The sequence below is a fragment of the Tamandua tetradactyla genome, chromosome 6, assembly GCF_023851605.1.
Source record: "Tamandua tetradactyla isolate mTamTet1 chromosome 6, mTamTet1.pri, whole genome shotgun sequence".
Lineage (NCBI taxonomy): Eukaryota > Metazoa > Chordata > Mammalia > Pilosa > Myrmecophagidae > Tamandua > Tamandua tetradactyla.
Window position 1 is genome coordinate 27,731,939 of NC_135332.1, and position 18,068 is coordinate 27,750,006.

At 36.3% G+C, this 18,068-nt stretch overlaps 1 protein-coding gene across 3 annotated transcripts in view; it reads right to left on the reverse strand.

The window, feature by feature from the left end:
* Positions 1-1,789: 1,789 nt before the first annotated feature.
* The window catches only part of CDK12 (cyclin dependent kinase 12), a 39,443-nt gene continuing 23,164 nt past the window's right edge, over positions 1,790-18,068 (reverse strand). For 2 of the 3 annotated variants that reach the window (XM_077164540.1, XM_077164539.1), the window contains exons 7-14: positions 17,552-17,608; positions 17,099-17,200; positions 11,943-12,020; positions 10,870-10,986; positions 10,270-10,401; positions 8,286-8,497; positions 6,893-7,345; positions 1,790-3,075 (exon numbers count right to left, since the gene is read on the reverse strand). In XM_077164540.1, the coding sequence (XP_077020655.1) occupies positions 2,363-3,075; positions 6,893-7,345; positions 8,286-8,497; positions 10,270-10,401; positions 10,870-10,986; positions 11,943-12,020; positions 17,099-17,200; positions 17,552-17,608 (1,864 nt within the window). In that variant the 3' untranslated portion in view covers positions 1,790-2,362. The remainder of the gene's footprint in view (positions 3,076-6,892; positions 7,346-8,285; positions 8,498-10,269; positions 10,402-10,869; positions 10,987-11,942; positions 12,021-17,098; positions 17,201-17,551; positions 17,609-18,068) is intronic. The other variant, XM_077164541.1, reaches the window with a different exon arrangement.

Sequence of the window (18,068 nt, forward strand, 5' to 3'; positions counted from 1 at the left end):
TCCCTAGTGGAGATGGATGAATGGAGGCTTAGGTATATTAATAAGAATATCTGGCATAATTAAAATAAGGGGTAAGAGGGGGGAAAGAAAAACATTATTGATGATTACTGATAACCAAAATACAATGAAAACATACAGAGAATTTTATTCATATGTGATGGGAAAAAACAATTTTTCAATGAACAGATACTTATGAAAGTATCTCAGGCTTAGGTTCATTAATCAAAAACAGGAGAGAATGGGGCCAAATGCCTCAAATATAAATATTCTAAAATACAAAGGCCCGTATCTGAGGACTAAAAAGTCAACAGACAGAAGGTCAGATGAACTTTAATGCAATTTACTAGTATCATCTCAGTGAGCCTAGCAAATCTGATTGGACACACTGGTACAAAATGCCATCAAGGCCAAAATGGTTAGATGGTTCTCTTTCTAATCAATGTTTGGCCCTTAGGGCAAGGCCAGACCAAAAACTAGAGAATAATAAAGAAATACACACACCAGTTATCTACCTATTTCAGTAGCAGGGGAAAAGAGTCTTCATGTAAGTATCTGAAGAGGGTTCTTCTTCCATTTCTTTAAAGATTTTCTTTTTATTAGTGCACTTTCTCTTAAAATTTATTTTTTATATATGAACTTGGCATTGAAACACAAACCTTCACTGAATTCTGAAAACTATTCTCCAAGTGCTGAAGCATGTTTGCCTTTTTTTTGTAAAAGGGGGCTAACTTGTTTTGAAGTCTAAGTCTGCGCAGTTACTTTATATGAGTGTGCATCTGCTTTTAAAACACTCTGTATGCTGGTACTCACACAGAATTGGAAGCCAGAATGAGATGCCTCCCAAATTATCCCACCTTGAGAGCCTTTTCCTTCCCATTTCCTGTTTGTGATAAGGCAAAGTTTTTCCCAGGAAGCCATAATTTAACTCTTTTACCAATACTGAAATAAAAGCCAAACCCCTCAGAAGAAAAATTCCTTTAAGAATTGGCAAGATATACATGCTGGGATGTGTATATGTCAATACTGTTCTTTGTCATGGTCTACTCTTTTAAAGTTATTTTTTTAAAAAGATATCAGGTATTGATATATCTTCAGAAAAACACCCCCCCCACCAAACGAAGTTGTATTTCCATGTATTTTCAGGATGACTTTTCTCTTCCTCTTTGACAATATTACAACGCTCTGTCTGAAAGTTTGTTTTTGACATAAAAACACAAGTGTAAACAATATGCTCACTGCTCTTATTAGCCTTCTAGGTATGGAGGTATCACCTCTAACTCCAAATCAGCAGCAAAGTCCTAGGCTGTCCTCATTTACAAATCAACTTCCCCATCAGAACATGGTTTAAAAAACAAAAAACAAAAAAAACATTTTGGAATTGAAAAGTTACAGAGAACAATGTAGGAGTTGAATTTCCTTTCCTTTATTTCAAAAAAGGTGAAGGATTATCCCAAGTTCTTGGGCATCTCAACGATTAATTTTTTCCAAACAAATGCCTCAAAAAAAAAAAAAGAAAGAAAAAAAGAGAGAGCGAGGGAGACAGGAAAAGAGAAGGAGAGAGGAAAAACCTTTATCAAGATGGGGCAAAAAGGAAAGAGTTGGGAGATGGGGTAAAGTCTACCTACTTGCCCAAGAGCACCACTTTCTACAACCTGCTTTATGTGCAGGGAGACTAAGCATGCCTTTTGTCAAAGTGGAGCAAATTTGAAGAACGAGTAATTTATTTGGAAAAAGGTATGTTCAAGATGCTCAATGGGGAAAAAAATCGCTTAAAAGCAAAAACATGAGATGGTGGAGAGGAAGGAAACATTTATTTAACTCAGCCAGGTCATTCATTTCCCTTAGAGCAAAAGTCTAAGAGCAGCTCAAATTTTGTGAACACTAATCTCTTAAAAACAAAACAAAACAAAAAAACCCACAAAAGCTCTATATTAAAATAAAAAAGAAAAACCAATAAAATAAAATAAAAAACCCAAAACTTTAAAAACATAAAGAGAGCCTCTCCCAGTCATCTCATCTCAAAACTGAAACTGTTCTCTCTCTTCTGAGGAAATGCAGGCAATGAGCTAATAAAACATTGACTTTTCAAATTAATGACCCTCTCTGTACTCTCTACTTATGTCTACTAGGTAGAATTGAAGTAAATTTTCTGGCTATAGCCCATCCAGGGGAACTGGTGTCGACATCATTATTTTGTAAGTCGCCTGCTAGTAGCAAGTGAGCAAGGAATACAACGGATAGCTTTGCAGTAGCCAAATGCAGATGATTACCTCGCTCTGGCAAATGATTTCATTAAAGGTTCAGAGGACAGGATGGAAGGATGGATAGGGGAGGAGTCTTTCAGGACAATGAAGTCTCTGGGTTAGTAAGGAACTCCTCTCCCTCTTCCCCCTCTTGGCGGGACTCTCGTAGGCCCCCGATAGAGTTTTCCATAAGCAGAAGCCTGAGCTGGGGACCCCCAGTTAAGGCCTGCTCCTGAGCTGCTGGCCCCAATGGTTCCTGGCCCCAGCTCCCCATAGTTTTGCAATTTGGTCTCTGCATGAACCACAGAGTTGCTGCTTCCCTCAGCCTTCAGGAATGGTTGCCCGATCACTGGGTGCAATGCTAAGGGGACCCTAGCAAATCGAAGGTCCTGGTCCCCTGGGAACTGCACTGACCCTGTGCCCTGGTAACTGCTGGACTCCCCAAGGTGGCTCACAGAGCCTGAGAAGGTCCTGTTCTTCACCAGGGTCTGGGCCAGGGATTCTGTCAGGGCTGGACCAGAGTTGCGTTCATCAGTGTCAGTGGCACTGAACCCTGTTTCAGGCCCATCAGTGTTTCCATAAGTCCTGTTTGGATGGGGTCGGGTGGAGTACTCCATTGGTCTCAAGGCCTGGTGCTCATGTGGCAGGTGGCCAGGAGGCTCTGCTTCAGGCTGGGATAAAAGTTGCAGCAAGGCGGCTGTCACGGCTGGGTTCAACTCCTGGGGGGCGCTGGAAAGATCGCCTTCAACCAGAGGGGGTGGAGGTGGCGGCGGTGGAGGTCCAGGGGGTTCAGGGGGCCTCTTCTCTGGTGGAAGAATGTGAGGAGGACATGCTGTGGAAGGGTTACTTCTTTTAAACACCATCTTAAAAATCACATGTGATTATAAACACACACACACACACACTGCCCAACATAAACAAATATCAATACATGTAATCAGATATATAAAGAATAAAATCTTGGGACCAGAAATTGCAATTTATAAATAAATTCAAGTGATTAAAAAGTAAAACAGTTGCATTCTAGGTCTAACAGCGCATGTAAAAAGATTATTGTCCTGAATTTTGTTTGAGGAGATTTCCTCCATCTCCTTCCTTAAGGAAGTATTCTAACATGTAGGCTGTTGGCAGTCCCCCCTCCCCGCATCTTTTTGCTGTTGGATCAAAACATTAATGAAAGTAAAGTAGAAAGAAGGAAGATGAAAGGGAACAATACACATGCTGTGGTCACAATTCTAGGACATAATCTTGCTGTACAACAGTAGACCTTGTATAGACTTTGCTAATACATTTTACAAAAAGTTTAATGATGATATAACCTGAAATAGAACTTAAAGAATACACAGGAGAGATGAAATAAAGCAAAAATCTTTCATTACCGTCATGTATAAATATACACCTGTTTCTCGCAACCTAAGTATCCCCCCCCCACAATCACATTCTGAAGAAAGGGATATTAGCCACCATACTGTCATTCAGCTTTCTATGTTAAAGTAATTATAAAGACTAAATCTATTTTCTATTTTGTTTTCCTACTGCCTGCATTTTTTCCATGCTATGGAAAAAATTACTAAACCCCTAGTGTCATGTAGAATGGGCAGTTAATTAACATCTATTTATCTTGGAGACATTGACAAGAATGGAATATTAAAAATGTATTGAACCAACATCACACTCTGTCTTTTCAAAGATCTTTGTGTATGAAAGTGTTCATGAAGAACCACTGTCCAGACTTTTTTCCCCACTGCTGGCTAATTTGCCTAAGCCTGGCAACTGTTGTCTCAATGAACTCCTGGCAGGAGAGGAAAGATGTAAAATGACATGAATTTGAAGATACACAAAACCACTGTGACAAAAGTACAATTAGAATAGCGCCTTTAGAGAGATGAGGGTTATCCTGAAGAAAAGGTTCACTGTTTTGGGATATTTTCCAAATGAACAATATTTCTGTTCCCTATGAAAGCATATTTTTAAATGTCAATTCTTCATTATCTGAACTTGTGAAGGTATTACCCAGACAAGTCAAAAAATATTTTGTCATAATTAGATATTTTAGTAGCAAATTTACCTTAATTATATTTTGCAAAGAAAATCAATAAAGTTAAGTTTACATTTCCTGAGCATGCAGATGAAAGCGCTCTGAAAACACCACAAAATTGTAAGATTGTGCAGTGGAAGGATGAAGTCTAGTGTTCTGTATAGTATGCATGTAGGTTGACCAACCATCTCTGTTTGCCCAGGACTGAGGGGCTTCCCAGGTTGTGGACCTTCCATTTTTAAATTGGTATAGTCCCAGGATGAGTTGGTCACCCTATATACAGCACACAAATCACTTGCTGGCTGATTGGATGGTTGGCAGGGGAAAATGAGTTTAAGGACAAAAAAATTTGTCATGGAAAATTCACAACTTGAAGAGTAGATACCCTGAAAAAGAAAGGGTAAGTGTACTACAAACACTATAGATTTCAGAGCCTTTTTCTGTCATTACAGAAACATATCTTTCTATATAAGACGATCACAGTACCAATTATTTTTAAAAGTATTTTTTGGACTATACATGAAATGGACACCAGGATTTTTGTAAGATGGAGGGCAAACAACTTTAAGAATGCCTAACTGCAAAATTTGGCAAATCTAAACTTATATTTTTACCGCTATACCACTTTTCACATATTTTGACTTCTATGTAAACAACCTAATTATGTTTCAATAGAACTAATTCTTGAGCTCAAGTCACCTTTTCAAATTATTTCACATGTATAAGGGGATGAAAACTCTATTCCAAAGTAGCAACACAGATGAATTATAAAGAACCACTTAACTAAGATCAATAAAACTTCTTAAAGGAATTACAAAGATCACATTTTTATAAATGATACTGTTATAATAAAGATGTTAACAATATTACCAATCCTTAACAGTCTGCACTAATGGAGGGAGGTATTAATAAAATGTTCAAATAACTTAAAAACTTCATTTGACTCACTGGATTTCAACAACCACCTTTTCCCAAGTACAGTAGCCAAACTGCTACTTTCACCTTCTCTGGTTTATCCAATCTGCCCTCTGGTGGAAGTGTTAATGAACAGCTAAATGGCCAAATAAGAGGCAGCAGGGGGAAAGCAAGACAGCAGATAGAATAGAGATACTAACTGGATAATCCAGGGGTGATGGCAACAATCAGGGTAGTGCCTCTGAAAAGCAAATTCAACAATTTCAGGCCACAGGGCAGGCCTTACATTTTAATTAAATTTTACCATTTGGTTGATAGCTTTTTGGCTCCTTTACTAGGTAAATTTCTTTCAGTCATTATGGTACTTCATTTGAACCACTTTTTTCAGGTATTTTGATAAGAACTGAGGTTTTTTTGGGGGGGGAGGTAGGGTGAGACAAGTTATACCTGTATTACTTCTAGATTAGTTTTCTGTTATTCTACATCTTGGAAACTCTTAAACACAACTGGAATCAGCATGACACTAGAGTAGCAAAGTGAATTAAGAAATACAAGTATACAACTTCTAGTTCTACCTCTGACAATTATCAGCATTGGAACCATAAACAGGCTTGCTTAAATTCCCTGAGCTGTGCTATCTGTAAAATTAGGGGGTTAATTATTTATACAATCTTACAGTTTTTACATGGTTTACATTTGAAAATTAGCTTATGTATTTGATGCTAAACCAGCAGAAACTGGCATATATTTTCTGCACTATCCCATATGAAATGTTGACGCAGGACCCTAAAGTTGAAGGTCAGTGTACTTCATCAGCCCTTGCCCCCTTCTCATTATTCCCTAATTCCATTGGGTCTTGATAGACAAATGATTTCTATTTTCATAGTGAAAATGTCCAAGGAGTTGAAAACCCTTTCAGATAGGTAAATACTTTGCAAAGAGCCTATAAATCATAATTGATTATAGAGAATTTAAACTTCTTTATCCTCAAATAAATTTCATGCTGTATCATGTGAAACCAGGGCATAACATATACCTTCCCCCCTCAAGATTTTCTCTTTTTTTATATAATACTAACTTCCTACTTTGGGGTCAATTCAATTGTTCCTTTCAATAATATGGATTAAAAGGAATTACTTTCATATGCCATTATTTTAAAAGAAAATGTATGGTGTTAATTATTTAGAAATATTTAGAAATATTCTTAAATTATTCTCTAGGAGGTTAACAAGACATTTTATTAGGGTTTTCTTGATTGTTATCTTTCAGGTAAAACTTTGGTATCTAGCATCCACTACACCAGAGATAAAAAAGTACAATCTGATAATGGTTTGCTTGGAAGGTGGATTTTTAAGTGCTAGTACTACCTGGCCATGACACACACAATAGTTCAAGATGCATCACCAACTATGTTATGGTTGTGATTTTCCTGATTTGAACACTGGGGTTTACTTACCTACCTTCTAGGAAGTGGAAAAACAATCAGTACATACAAGGTGCTTTGAGAAGCTTTGAGATTTAGCTAAAAGAAACCAGGCAAGAAATACACCACTGGTGCTATTATGTTCTCCTGTAGACTAGGTTACAGAAAAACTGAAATCAAGGCCATTGATGTGAAAAAGAAAATGTTAAAGAGATTTTTTTAAGAGGATCAACAGCACCTGAGCTCAATGAGATTCATGACCGGTCTGTTTACCTGCTGCCTCCTCCTGTGGCATTGTGGGAGTTCTTCGGGGCCCCTGTGTCCCACTGTTCTTGTCACTGTTGTTTTCCTCCAGGCTGCCTGCTGGCTCCTGGGTTTTCATCAGCTGGCTCAAGAGAACTGCCAACATATTCTGCATGTCAGCTGGTGTGCTTGATGCTTCAGGGGTCATTTGTTCTGCTGAAGCCTGGGCCACCGGAGCAAGGGGTGCTTCCTTCAAAGATTCCTCTGGGGCCATGGGCTCTGAGTCCTGCTGCTGGGAAGTGGCTTCTGTTAGAGCACTGATGGATTGGTTCAGGGCCTCCAGCTGCTGCTGTATCTCTGGGTTAGAGTGGAGGTTAAGCAGCTGTGCCATCTGAGGGATGCTCAAGTCGGTCTGGCTCTGCAGCAGGTTCAATAACACTGCCAATTCACTTTGATTCAGCTGCTGTGTGATGTCACCAAGGCCTGTGGAGAGACAGTGAAGCCAACATAAGAGGACAGTTAGGGCAAGGGGCTTTGCCTTCTTCAACTGGCAAGAGCAACTTATAACACTGAAAGAATGAAGTTTCATTTTTCATGCCTCAATTTGCCATGATAGTTTGTTGTTCTTCACACTTTCATTTATAAAGAAAAGGACTAACTAAAACATTTCTGCATTGTGTGTAGAAGTGATTTTGTTTTATTTGTATTCTTCTAGGTCATTGATTTTCAACCCTTATTGTACATCAGAATTACTAAGCGAGGTTTCTAAAATTCAGATGTCCCAGGCCCCACCTCTAGAGATCTGGCAAATATTTCTGGGTATTTCTTTTTAAAACTTCCTAGATGAATCTAATGTGTAGCCAGTGTTGAGAACCACTGCTGCAGGAAGACAGGAATGGCAAACAGAATTAAGAAAAGAATATCTGTAGTTATGAAAAATTGTTGGTACTACAGGAGAACTATTTCATTATAATAGGTCATTATTAAACAATTTTGGGTGTATATAGGCCAAACAGTCTATGGAACTAACAACATCTAGCAAATGTGATTTAATATGATTAGATTCTAAAGGTCTTATCAAATCCAACTGAAATAAACAAGGTTCCAAATTATGTGTGTTAAAGAGCCATGGGTGAACCAACCTGAAATTAAATTTGGCTTACCTAAGTCACTGATTTATGCCTAAGATACAGTATTCCCTATTTCAGAAAAAGAAAATGATCTATCAGAGAGTTTCTTGGACCACATTTACAAACTTGGTCTATCTCCTTCTTTCTCTCTACAATGAGAACATACTGATCACTTTACTAATGCTTCAATCATTAAAAACTAAAAGACACACACACACATACTCCTTGTACTTGACCTTCAAAGCCTATCAAAATGTGCTATACAAGCACAAAGGCTCCATCCCAGCACTGACCTATTGCATCCCCAGTCCCAGGCTCCAACTTGCTAGGAGCAGGCTGAGGTGGTGCTGGGCTGCTGTTCTTCACAGGCTCAGCACTTGTCCCTGAGGTAGTTTCTTTTCGAGAGGCTTTGGATGGAGGTGGCTCTTCCACTACGATACCACTTTGTCGTTGACGTCGCCGTTTTTTGCTCCACAATTCATGGCAATCTTGCCAATGAGGGAGGCTGGAAAAAGACAAAACAGAGGGAAAATATATATATGGGAATGCAGAAGTGAGTGACTGGAGGAAAGAAGGACTTAAAATCGGAAGACAAAAAGCAGTGGGAAATGGGAAGGATAAGGAAAATATAAAAATAACAAGAAAAGTTAGTAAATGATAGTAGCAGTACAAAAAAAATCAAGACAAATGATTTATCAATAATAAGACAGGGCGGGCCGCGGTGGCTCAGCGGGCAAGAGTGCTTGCCTGCTATGCCGGAGGACCCCGGTTCGATTCCCGGCCCCAGCCCATGTAAAAAACAAACAAACAAACAAAATATAATAAAACAAGAAAATGTTTAAAGATGTTTCCCTTTCTTCCTTCCTTCCTTCCTTCCTTCTCTCTGTCTTTCCTTCCCTTCCTCCCTTTCTCTTTAAAAAAAAAAAAAAAAAAAAAAAAAAAAATAATAAGACAAATTATAGTCTACGGAAATAAAACTCAAAAGTCCCAAAGGTTTCTAAAGTAAGAAATGAGGATCTTGATGATCCAATACATGTTCCTGCTATATAAACTCCCATATTCTAGTCAAATTTTTAAAATCTTATAACTGTTCTTATTTGGTATAACAAGAATAAAGGAGAACTTCATTGGTTAAGTTTTGGCTGGGAATAAATAGTAGGACAGAGATGGATGGCTTGTTAACATCTACAAAAAAATCTAGGAAAGAGGAATGGTGGTGATTTAAATCTTGGAACCATGTAAGTGTATCATGATTAAATCATCTCTATGTAAGATCAATTTGTGATATTTGGTCAGTGAGGACCAAAAACTTCTTTCTGCCCACTGAACTTTCAATTTGACTATCAACTTTTTTATGTGTAGGGTCTAGTAAATACATCTTTTAGAGTATTTTCAGACTTTCCTAAACTCAATAATGCAAAAAGTCCAAATAGATCAAACCTTTAAACAATAAAGATTAACACAGCCCAAACTCTCTATTAATAGGAGTACCCAAACTTCAGTGAAAAGCTTATGTATTTCAAGCCACATTCAACCTGTGAAAATTCGAATGCAGTAAAGGAATTTGGACATTACTTTGGAACAATGAGACGTATAGTTGCTATCTGCTTACGTACTAATATCCTGTCCATTTTTTTTTTCTTTACATGGGCAGGCACCGGTAATCCAATCTGGGTCCTCTGGCATGGCAGGCAAGCATTCTTGCCTGCTGAGCCACCGTGGCCAGCCCCACGGTCTTTCTTAAGGAAAGAAAATAACCAAAAAATCTGACACGAAAATTTTAACACTGTCAATGATAAATTAAAAAATAAAAGACTTTATCTGCCAGGATACAGGATGAGAGTCTAAAACTCCAGAGGATACTACAGAATTCAGGATACATAAGTTGACAGTGTTAGAGATTATTTAAAACTAGAACTGTCTTTGCAAGTGTGGGATACACATGGTCTTCATAGACATAGGGGATTCAAGCATATGGAATGGTTAGGGGCAAAAACTAGAATAAATATTTTCAAAGAAGTTGAATAGGGCAGTATGCTGAGGGAAAAAGAATAGCTTGTATCAAATTAGAACACACATCATAGCTAAACCTCACATTATTACAGCTAATTCCCTGCTAAAACAAAACAATAAAACAAACCTGATCAACCATAACACTCAAGGATACCTCTCCGCTTTTGACTTACTTGGCCATTTGTTGTGCCTTTTAAAAACCTATTCTCATCTCTTGAGGCCTAGGGTGAGGTTTAGGGTCCCTTTGCGGCCACCAGCACTTACTCAGGAGGAGCCATTTTGCTGAGCTCGACATCTTTAAGGAAGTCACTCTGTAGGGTTTGTTCAGCTGTGCAACGCTTGCTAGGATCTAGTGTCAGCATGTGGTCTAGTAAATCAAGTGCCGCTGAAGGAATGCTGTGGAAAGGAACACAGAAAGGACAAGTTCACAATGATCCCACAGTTCTCAAACCTGTAACCTTTTGTTAAAAGGTCTTTGCATTTTCAGTTTCGTGTGAAATTGTGGAAAAAGTTGGGAGTTGGCTAATGCAAAAAGCAGAGATGCTCCCACATAGGATTTAGGAAATGCTAAAATGCACGTAGGAAAAATGAAGCTAGCAGCTCCATTCTCTCTTTCTCTCTTTTTTTTTCCATTCTCTTTTTGTTTTAGAAAGATGGAAGGGACTATGAGAAAATTTGTATATTGTTAAGAAGAGAAAATGACAAAGGGCTATGATAAAACTCATGTATTTCAAAAAGAAAATGTTTTCCTGTAGTGTGCTGTCATAATAAACTTGGACAACACTAACTCCCAAGATGAGGAAGACGTCAAGTCCCAACACCAGTCAGATAAAGAAACTAGAAGTACATTTTGACCAAACTCACAAAGAGAATTCTTCTCGTAGACGCCTCCTATATTGCTTCTTAGGTTTCATGGTGTTGAAATAGGGCAGCTTGATAACATCAGGCCACACAGCTGGACAAGGGCTACCACAGAGTCGGCTGAAAACAAAGCAAAAAGCAAGAACAAGGAAGTGAGTGAGTCAGCATCATGAATTCTGGAGGTTCTATAAGCAGAAATGATTACCTCCTGGGGTCGGAAGAGTCTTGGCTTATTACATTAGAGCGCATGCAGAAACGCAGAATATGACCTCATTGATTAAGGGCAGAAGGAATGGGTTACAAGACAGTGAAGAGAAAATACTGGCACAATAATCCAAAATGATCCACATGTTTGGTTATATAAAACACATTCTTAATCCCAATTATTTTGTTCAATTAGTAGTAACTTATACAACAGCTATTACCAAGTTGTCCTACAGTATATTAACAGGGAAAATAAGGAGAAGAAAGTCTGAGACTGGAAATTTCTACGGATAATTGAGAGAATACTGCATAATAAATACTATGAGTTACATACTACCTTGAAAAAAGTCTACAATGACCTGAGGTAGTCTTCCCTTTAGTCTTGTTGAAAATTAGAAAACAAAACAGACCTCATTCCAACCCTAGGACTTCCCCCAAATCCTCTATTATAGGTTCTATTTTATAATGATCTAACCTTACTAAATTTTGAGCTTGAGGGCAGAGACCTATCTTATTTATTTCTGAATTCCAAAGTTTAAAGAGAAAAGAATCTGCTGCATAGAAGTTTCTATAAATGTTTGCTGAATTAGTTTAATTCTAATCTAACCTTAGAATTAAACAGCTATCCTAAAAATGACATGCTTTTATATAAACAGCTAAGAAAAAATATGCAAGGTAAGACATAAAAATTCAGTGGACTATAATTTCTTTACATTATAATCCATGACAAAATATGTGGCAATCTTGGTTGAGTGAGAAGAAACTTACGCGGAGCATTAAATTCATTTCGCAGAATGAGTGAAAAGTGATTGAAATTAGAGGAAGAGATTACCTATCACATCTAGACACCTAGAGCCCATGCATAGCTGTACCTGATCAATTCCAGCTGAGCCAGTTCCAGATTGGCTTGAAAAATAGGCTTCTTTGTGAACAGTTCCCCAAGGATGCACCTAGAAAGAGTACAATTGAAAGATCAGGAAATTTTCATAATGAAAAGAAAGTAATTCTTGCAGTAAAAATAGGTAATATAAAGGACTAAATTTGTCAGTGGATCAAACTCTTGCCATTTAAAAAGGACAGTCTCAGGCAGAGAAAGTGAAGACTCCTTTTCTATCAGCTATACTGTAAATTACAGAAATAACTAAAGATTACAAAATTCACACTTCAATTTTAGAAGGACGCTCTACAGTTTCTATAAAGGGAATATTAGCTTTTTTCATTCTTGTGCTCTGTACAATTTGTATTATGCCATAGTTCTCTTGGCACTGTATTTGCAAAGGAAACAGTTTATCATCATCAGTCAAAATCAGTTTCAACAGGCCTTTCAAATAAATTATACATAAATATCTTTACCACTCTGAAAAGTGCTTTCAAACATACACGGACATAATTATATAGTCTCAAAGTATTTCCCCACAAACTATTCATTACAAAAGAAATTACTTAGTAGGGGGAAAAAAAGACAATACCCTGACTAAAATGAACATGATTAATAAGGTAAGTAAAGATGTGATACCATGAGAACAGGACATCACTTATGTGGTATTCCATCCCAAAACACATAACCCAAATTTAATCATGAGGGAATATCAGGTAAATACAAAGTGGAGGACATTTTATATAGAACTGGACTGCATTGTTCAAAAATATAAATGTCATGAAAGACTAAAGAAGTGTTCATGATAAAAGATTAAAGAAAATGACAATTAAATGTAACACATGTAACATGATCCTGGATTAGATCCTGTATTTAGGGGGGATGGAGGAGGTTGTTTATGATAGAGCATTACTAGGGTACTGATGAATATGGAATATGGAAAATAGTTTAAGTATTGTACTAGATAAAAATAGTATATGTGTTCAATTTTCTGAATCTGATATTTATACTATGGATCTGTAAGAAAATCTTTGCTCTCAGGAAATATACATTATTAAGGGCATGATGTATACAACTACTGTCAAATAGTTTTGGAAAAATGTGCTCAACATGCACATTATCTCTTATATCATATACATGTTATATATATATATATATATATATATATATAAAGAATGATGAATTGAATGTGGCAAGATGTTAAATATGAATCTCACATGAATGAAACTCAAAATAATTATGCCAAGTGAAGACATCAGAGGGAAAGAAAGAGTATGTACTGTATGATTCCATTTACATAAAATTCCAGAAAATAGAAATTAATCTCTAGTGACAGAAAGTAAAATAATGGTTGCCTGGGATGGGTGTGGGGACAAAGGGAGGAAGAAAGGGATCACAAAGGGCACAAGGAAGCTTTTGAGGGTGACCATTATCTTGGTTGTGGTAATGATGTAAATGGCACTCCTATGGCAAAACTTATAAATTATATACTCTAAATATATGCAGTTTATTGTACACCTCAATAAAAAGGTTAAAACACTTAATCTGGATAACGGCTATACCAAAGTTCTTTGTAACATTCTTGTAACTTTTCTGTAATCTTGAAATTATTTCAAAATAAGTTAAAAATAAAGGAAAATGTTTTAAAAATGGCTGCATACAATAATACCTAATTGTAAAGTAATCATGTTAAAACACTGAATGAAGCTGCATCTGAGCTATAGGTTTTTGTTTTGTTTTGTTTTGTTTTGTTTTGATTTTACTATTATTACTTTTATTTTTTTCTCTATATTAACATTCTATATCTTTTTCGGTTATGTTGCTAGTTCTTCCAAACCAATGCAAATGTACTAAGAAATGATGATCATGCATCTATGTGATGATGTTAAGAATTAATGATTGCATATGTAGAATGGTATGATCTCTAAATGTTGGGTTAATTTCTTTTTTTCCGTTAATTAAAAAAAAAAAAAAAAGAGAAGGGATAATTGGAGCTGAAGGGATACAGACTGTGCAGCGGGACTGGATATGAAAACTCAGAAATGGACAGCACAATACTACCCAATTGTAATGCAGTTATGTTAAAACACTGAATGAAGCTGCATGTGAGGTATAGGTTTTTTGTTTTTTTTTTTTCTTTCTATTATTGTTTTAATTCTTATTCTGTTGTCTTTTTATTTCTTTTTCTAAATCGATGCAAATGTACTAAGAAATGATGAATATGCAACTATGTGATGTTATTAAGAATTACTGATTGTACATGTAGAATGGAATGATTTCTAATTGTTTTGTTAATTCTTTTTTTAATTAATAAAAAAAAAATGGCTGCATATAAAGGTAAATGTAGTAATACTAAAAAGCACTGAAACTTAATACTATAAACCAGATAAGCCATACACTTTAAGTGAACTGCATGGTATATGAAATTATATCTCAATAAAGCTGTTAAAAAATAAAGGAGGGTGGGCCACGGTGGCTCAGCAGGCAAGAATGCTTGCCTGCCATGTCAGAGGACCCGGGTTCGATTCCCGGTGCCTGCCTGTGTAAAAAATAAATAAATAAATAAATAAATACATGAAAAAATTACACAAATATTCTACTTTTCTGTAAGCCTGAAAATTTCATTTTCTTAAAAGCAGGAGATGAAAAAAATATACAAAGAATCTCTATTTTGACCTGTCCTTTAACATAAGATTTATTTACAAATATTTACAAAACCAAAATGTGCAGGTTTATTTTGAAATTCTTTAGCTTGACTAAATATGAAAAGCAAAACAAAATTTGCTTTTAAAATAATTAATACCTTTCTATTATATAGAGTGCATATATTGACCTTATATGACAAAAGACCAATTCTTACCTCCAATATCCTCTCAAACCTTCTCCAGAGGTGGAAAAGTAAAAGTAAAACTTAATTCTGTCTCCTACATTAACTGCTAAATCAAGTTCCAAATACAGTATCGTCTCAACTGGTAATACCAGACAGGCAGAAAAAAAAAAAAAACTGGGTTTTCAGACTCCAGGAATAATTTGTTATACTAGTCTTCCTAGTTCTCTCTTGATTTGCAAACTGAACTGCAGCACCATTCTCTATAAAGAACACCTCATGGAACACCAAAATAGTAAGCTCCCATCAAAAGTCAAGCAAACCTCAATTCACTGATTCAGTAGGTTTTAAAGAAAGCCTAATTCTCTGTGGCCTTAATTTCCAATCATGTTTTACTGTTTTATTCCAATTTCAAGCTCTTACGTGGGGAAGACATTATGTAATCAACACTGTTCCACGCAAGAAGGTTGCTGGTTGCACAAACTGAACTAATAGCACCAACAGAGCTCTGAACTTTCCCTATGCATCTAATGGGGTGTTAACTTTAGAGCCTAGTTGTAACAATTTAAATGCTAACACTATTAATACAAATAGTCCAGAACACAAACACACCCAGCTTGAGTCACTAACATTAACTAAGGCCTCATTTAATTTGGGTAGGTTACCAAAGGAACTATGCTTGCCATCCACTACCCTTTTGAATCTTGAAAAACAAAACAAAACAAAAAACAAAACCTGCAGTACTCCTTTAAAAGACCAACATTAACAGACGAGAGAAAGAATGGGGAAAAGTGATCTGCTCCCCTGGGAAGTATACATGTCAGAATCTTAAATATGGAGGACCAGGACAATATGTGTCCATAAATCATATAACACAAGAAACAATTAACTAACATAACCCTTTTAAAATGTATATAGCTCTAAACTCAAATTGTGGTCTCTAAATACCATTTCTCACTAAAAGGAACCAGAAAAATGGCTGATTACAGGTCTGGCATAGGAAGTGAACAGGATGAGCCTAGACTCAGAAAACAGGAATGTTTTCAAAGACCACTATCGGTTGTGTCAAAAGAATTTAGAAATTAACTTGAAGAATTAAAAAAAAAAAAATTAACTTGAATAAGCTCCCACTGGCCAAAAATTGGATAACAGGAATAAAGACAATAGCAAGAATAAGATAATAAGCATAATGGATTAAAACACATCAAATGTTTAAATCCATCAGTTCATAGTGAAAATGAAAAAACAAACCAAAAAAACCTCTCACTGCTCATGCCTGGAAGATACTAGGAAACCACTCCATTAAAACGAAAGAATCAAATCTTTATCCAATCTTTTCTAAGTGATTTGTACCTGGGCTTAGCCAAATAGGTAAACTGTTTATCTTTACAAAAGTATTTCAGAAAGGAATGATATAATTACAATACTACCATTACAAAAAACTACAAATGAATCAATGGATCTGGGCAATAAACATTAATAGCTGGTAAGGTCTCAAAAAGAAACAATTGTATATCACATACAGCATTATATGTGTTTTGTATGTGTGTGTAAATCTGCCCAGGTGGGAATGAATATTTTACCACTGACATTGTTTAGAAGGGCCCACACATGGTGGTTAAGAAGCAGACTGATTTGCAGTTAACCAGTTGTGTTACCGTTTTTAAATTCGCTACAGACAATGCACTCATTTACTGCCTTCTCTCTAGTCAGAGGCTCCCACTGCCCCCAAACCTAACCTTGATGTACCACTGATTAGAAGTACCCAAAACTACCTGTAGAGTCGTTTTGGGGTAGGTTAATGGATTGGGAATCAAATTGACTATATCTACAATTTACAAGAAATAAAAGGGAGAACCATGCTGGAAAAACAAAACAAAACAAAACACCACAGGGATGTAATAAGTAAAATCCAGAGAGTGGGAAACTCTATAGGACAAATGACACAGTTTCTTCAATAAAAAATTGCAAAGAACAGGAAAACAAGAGCAATGGAGGAGGAACCTATAGATAGAAGGGGAATTTATAAATTAAGACTTGAGACATACCAACCAACTGCAATCTATGGACCTTATCTGAATTTCTTACTTGGATTCCAATTCAAACAAAGTGGTTTTTTTTTTTTTAAGACAACTGGGGAAGAAGTATCTCTGATATCAAGAAATTTTCAGCAGATTTCTTTGAAAGCTGGCCAAAAGTTTGTCCCCACCTTTCCAAACTTAAGCAAAAGCTAAAAAAAAAAAAACAGTCAACGTGAACAGAAAAACAGGGTACACATTAACAATATGTGAGTTACAGACAAAAGACAAAGTTAAGAGACTTACCCACAGCTCCAAACATCTATAGCTGGTGTATAACGCTCTTCTCCCAGGAGCAATTCTGGAGGTCGGTACCACAGAGTAATAACTTTGTTTGTGTAAGGGCGACTGAAATGAGAAAAAACAACAACCATGAGATAAATTTACAATGGCTTCTGACTAAAAATACCTGTACAATTAAATACAAATATAAATAGTCGACAATTGCAGATAGAATTGTTAGAACAGCTCCATAGCAACATAACAGTTCAAAAGCAAACTGCACAAAAGTATGAGATGAAGAAAGAACTTTCATTTCAATTAGAGTTGACTTGTTTCAACCAAGGGCTAAAATATAAAATCTACATTCAGAGAATGTGGGACCTCTTGACAGTTACTGCAACTTGCAGAATACCAAAGTATCCAAGAATAAAAAGGATCCCTTCTAGTTCCCACACACTATTTTGATGAATGTCTCACCTCTCTTCAGAGTTATAGAGTCGAGCAAGTCCAAAATCTGCTAGTTTGATTTGGCCACTATAAAACAAAAGAGAATTATGTTCATGAGTGTCAGTAGTGGTCTCCTAGTACACCTGAACAGTCAAGCACCAATTTAGGAGTTACAGGAATTCCAACAATGAATTTTAACCTCTGCTATCTCAGCTCTACTCTCAATGGTCACTCTCCCAGATTAAGGCTCTTTTGACTACTCCAATCCAGAACATTTCATGCCTTTTTTGAACTACTACTGCACTTTTAAATTTGAGTCCTTTACAAAAAATAAAAGAAATGTGTAGTTAACAACAGTGCCTAGAATATGCCAGATCAAATACTTATTGTGGAGGAAAAAAGGGATGAGATATTCTAGACTAAGAGGAAATTAAAAGGTCTAACAACCACATGTAATTCATAATCTTTGGTTAATTCTTGGATGAACAATCTAGTTGCCAAGACATTTTTGAGATAACTAAAAAAGTATAAAATATGCACTGTAGAT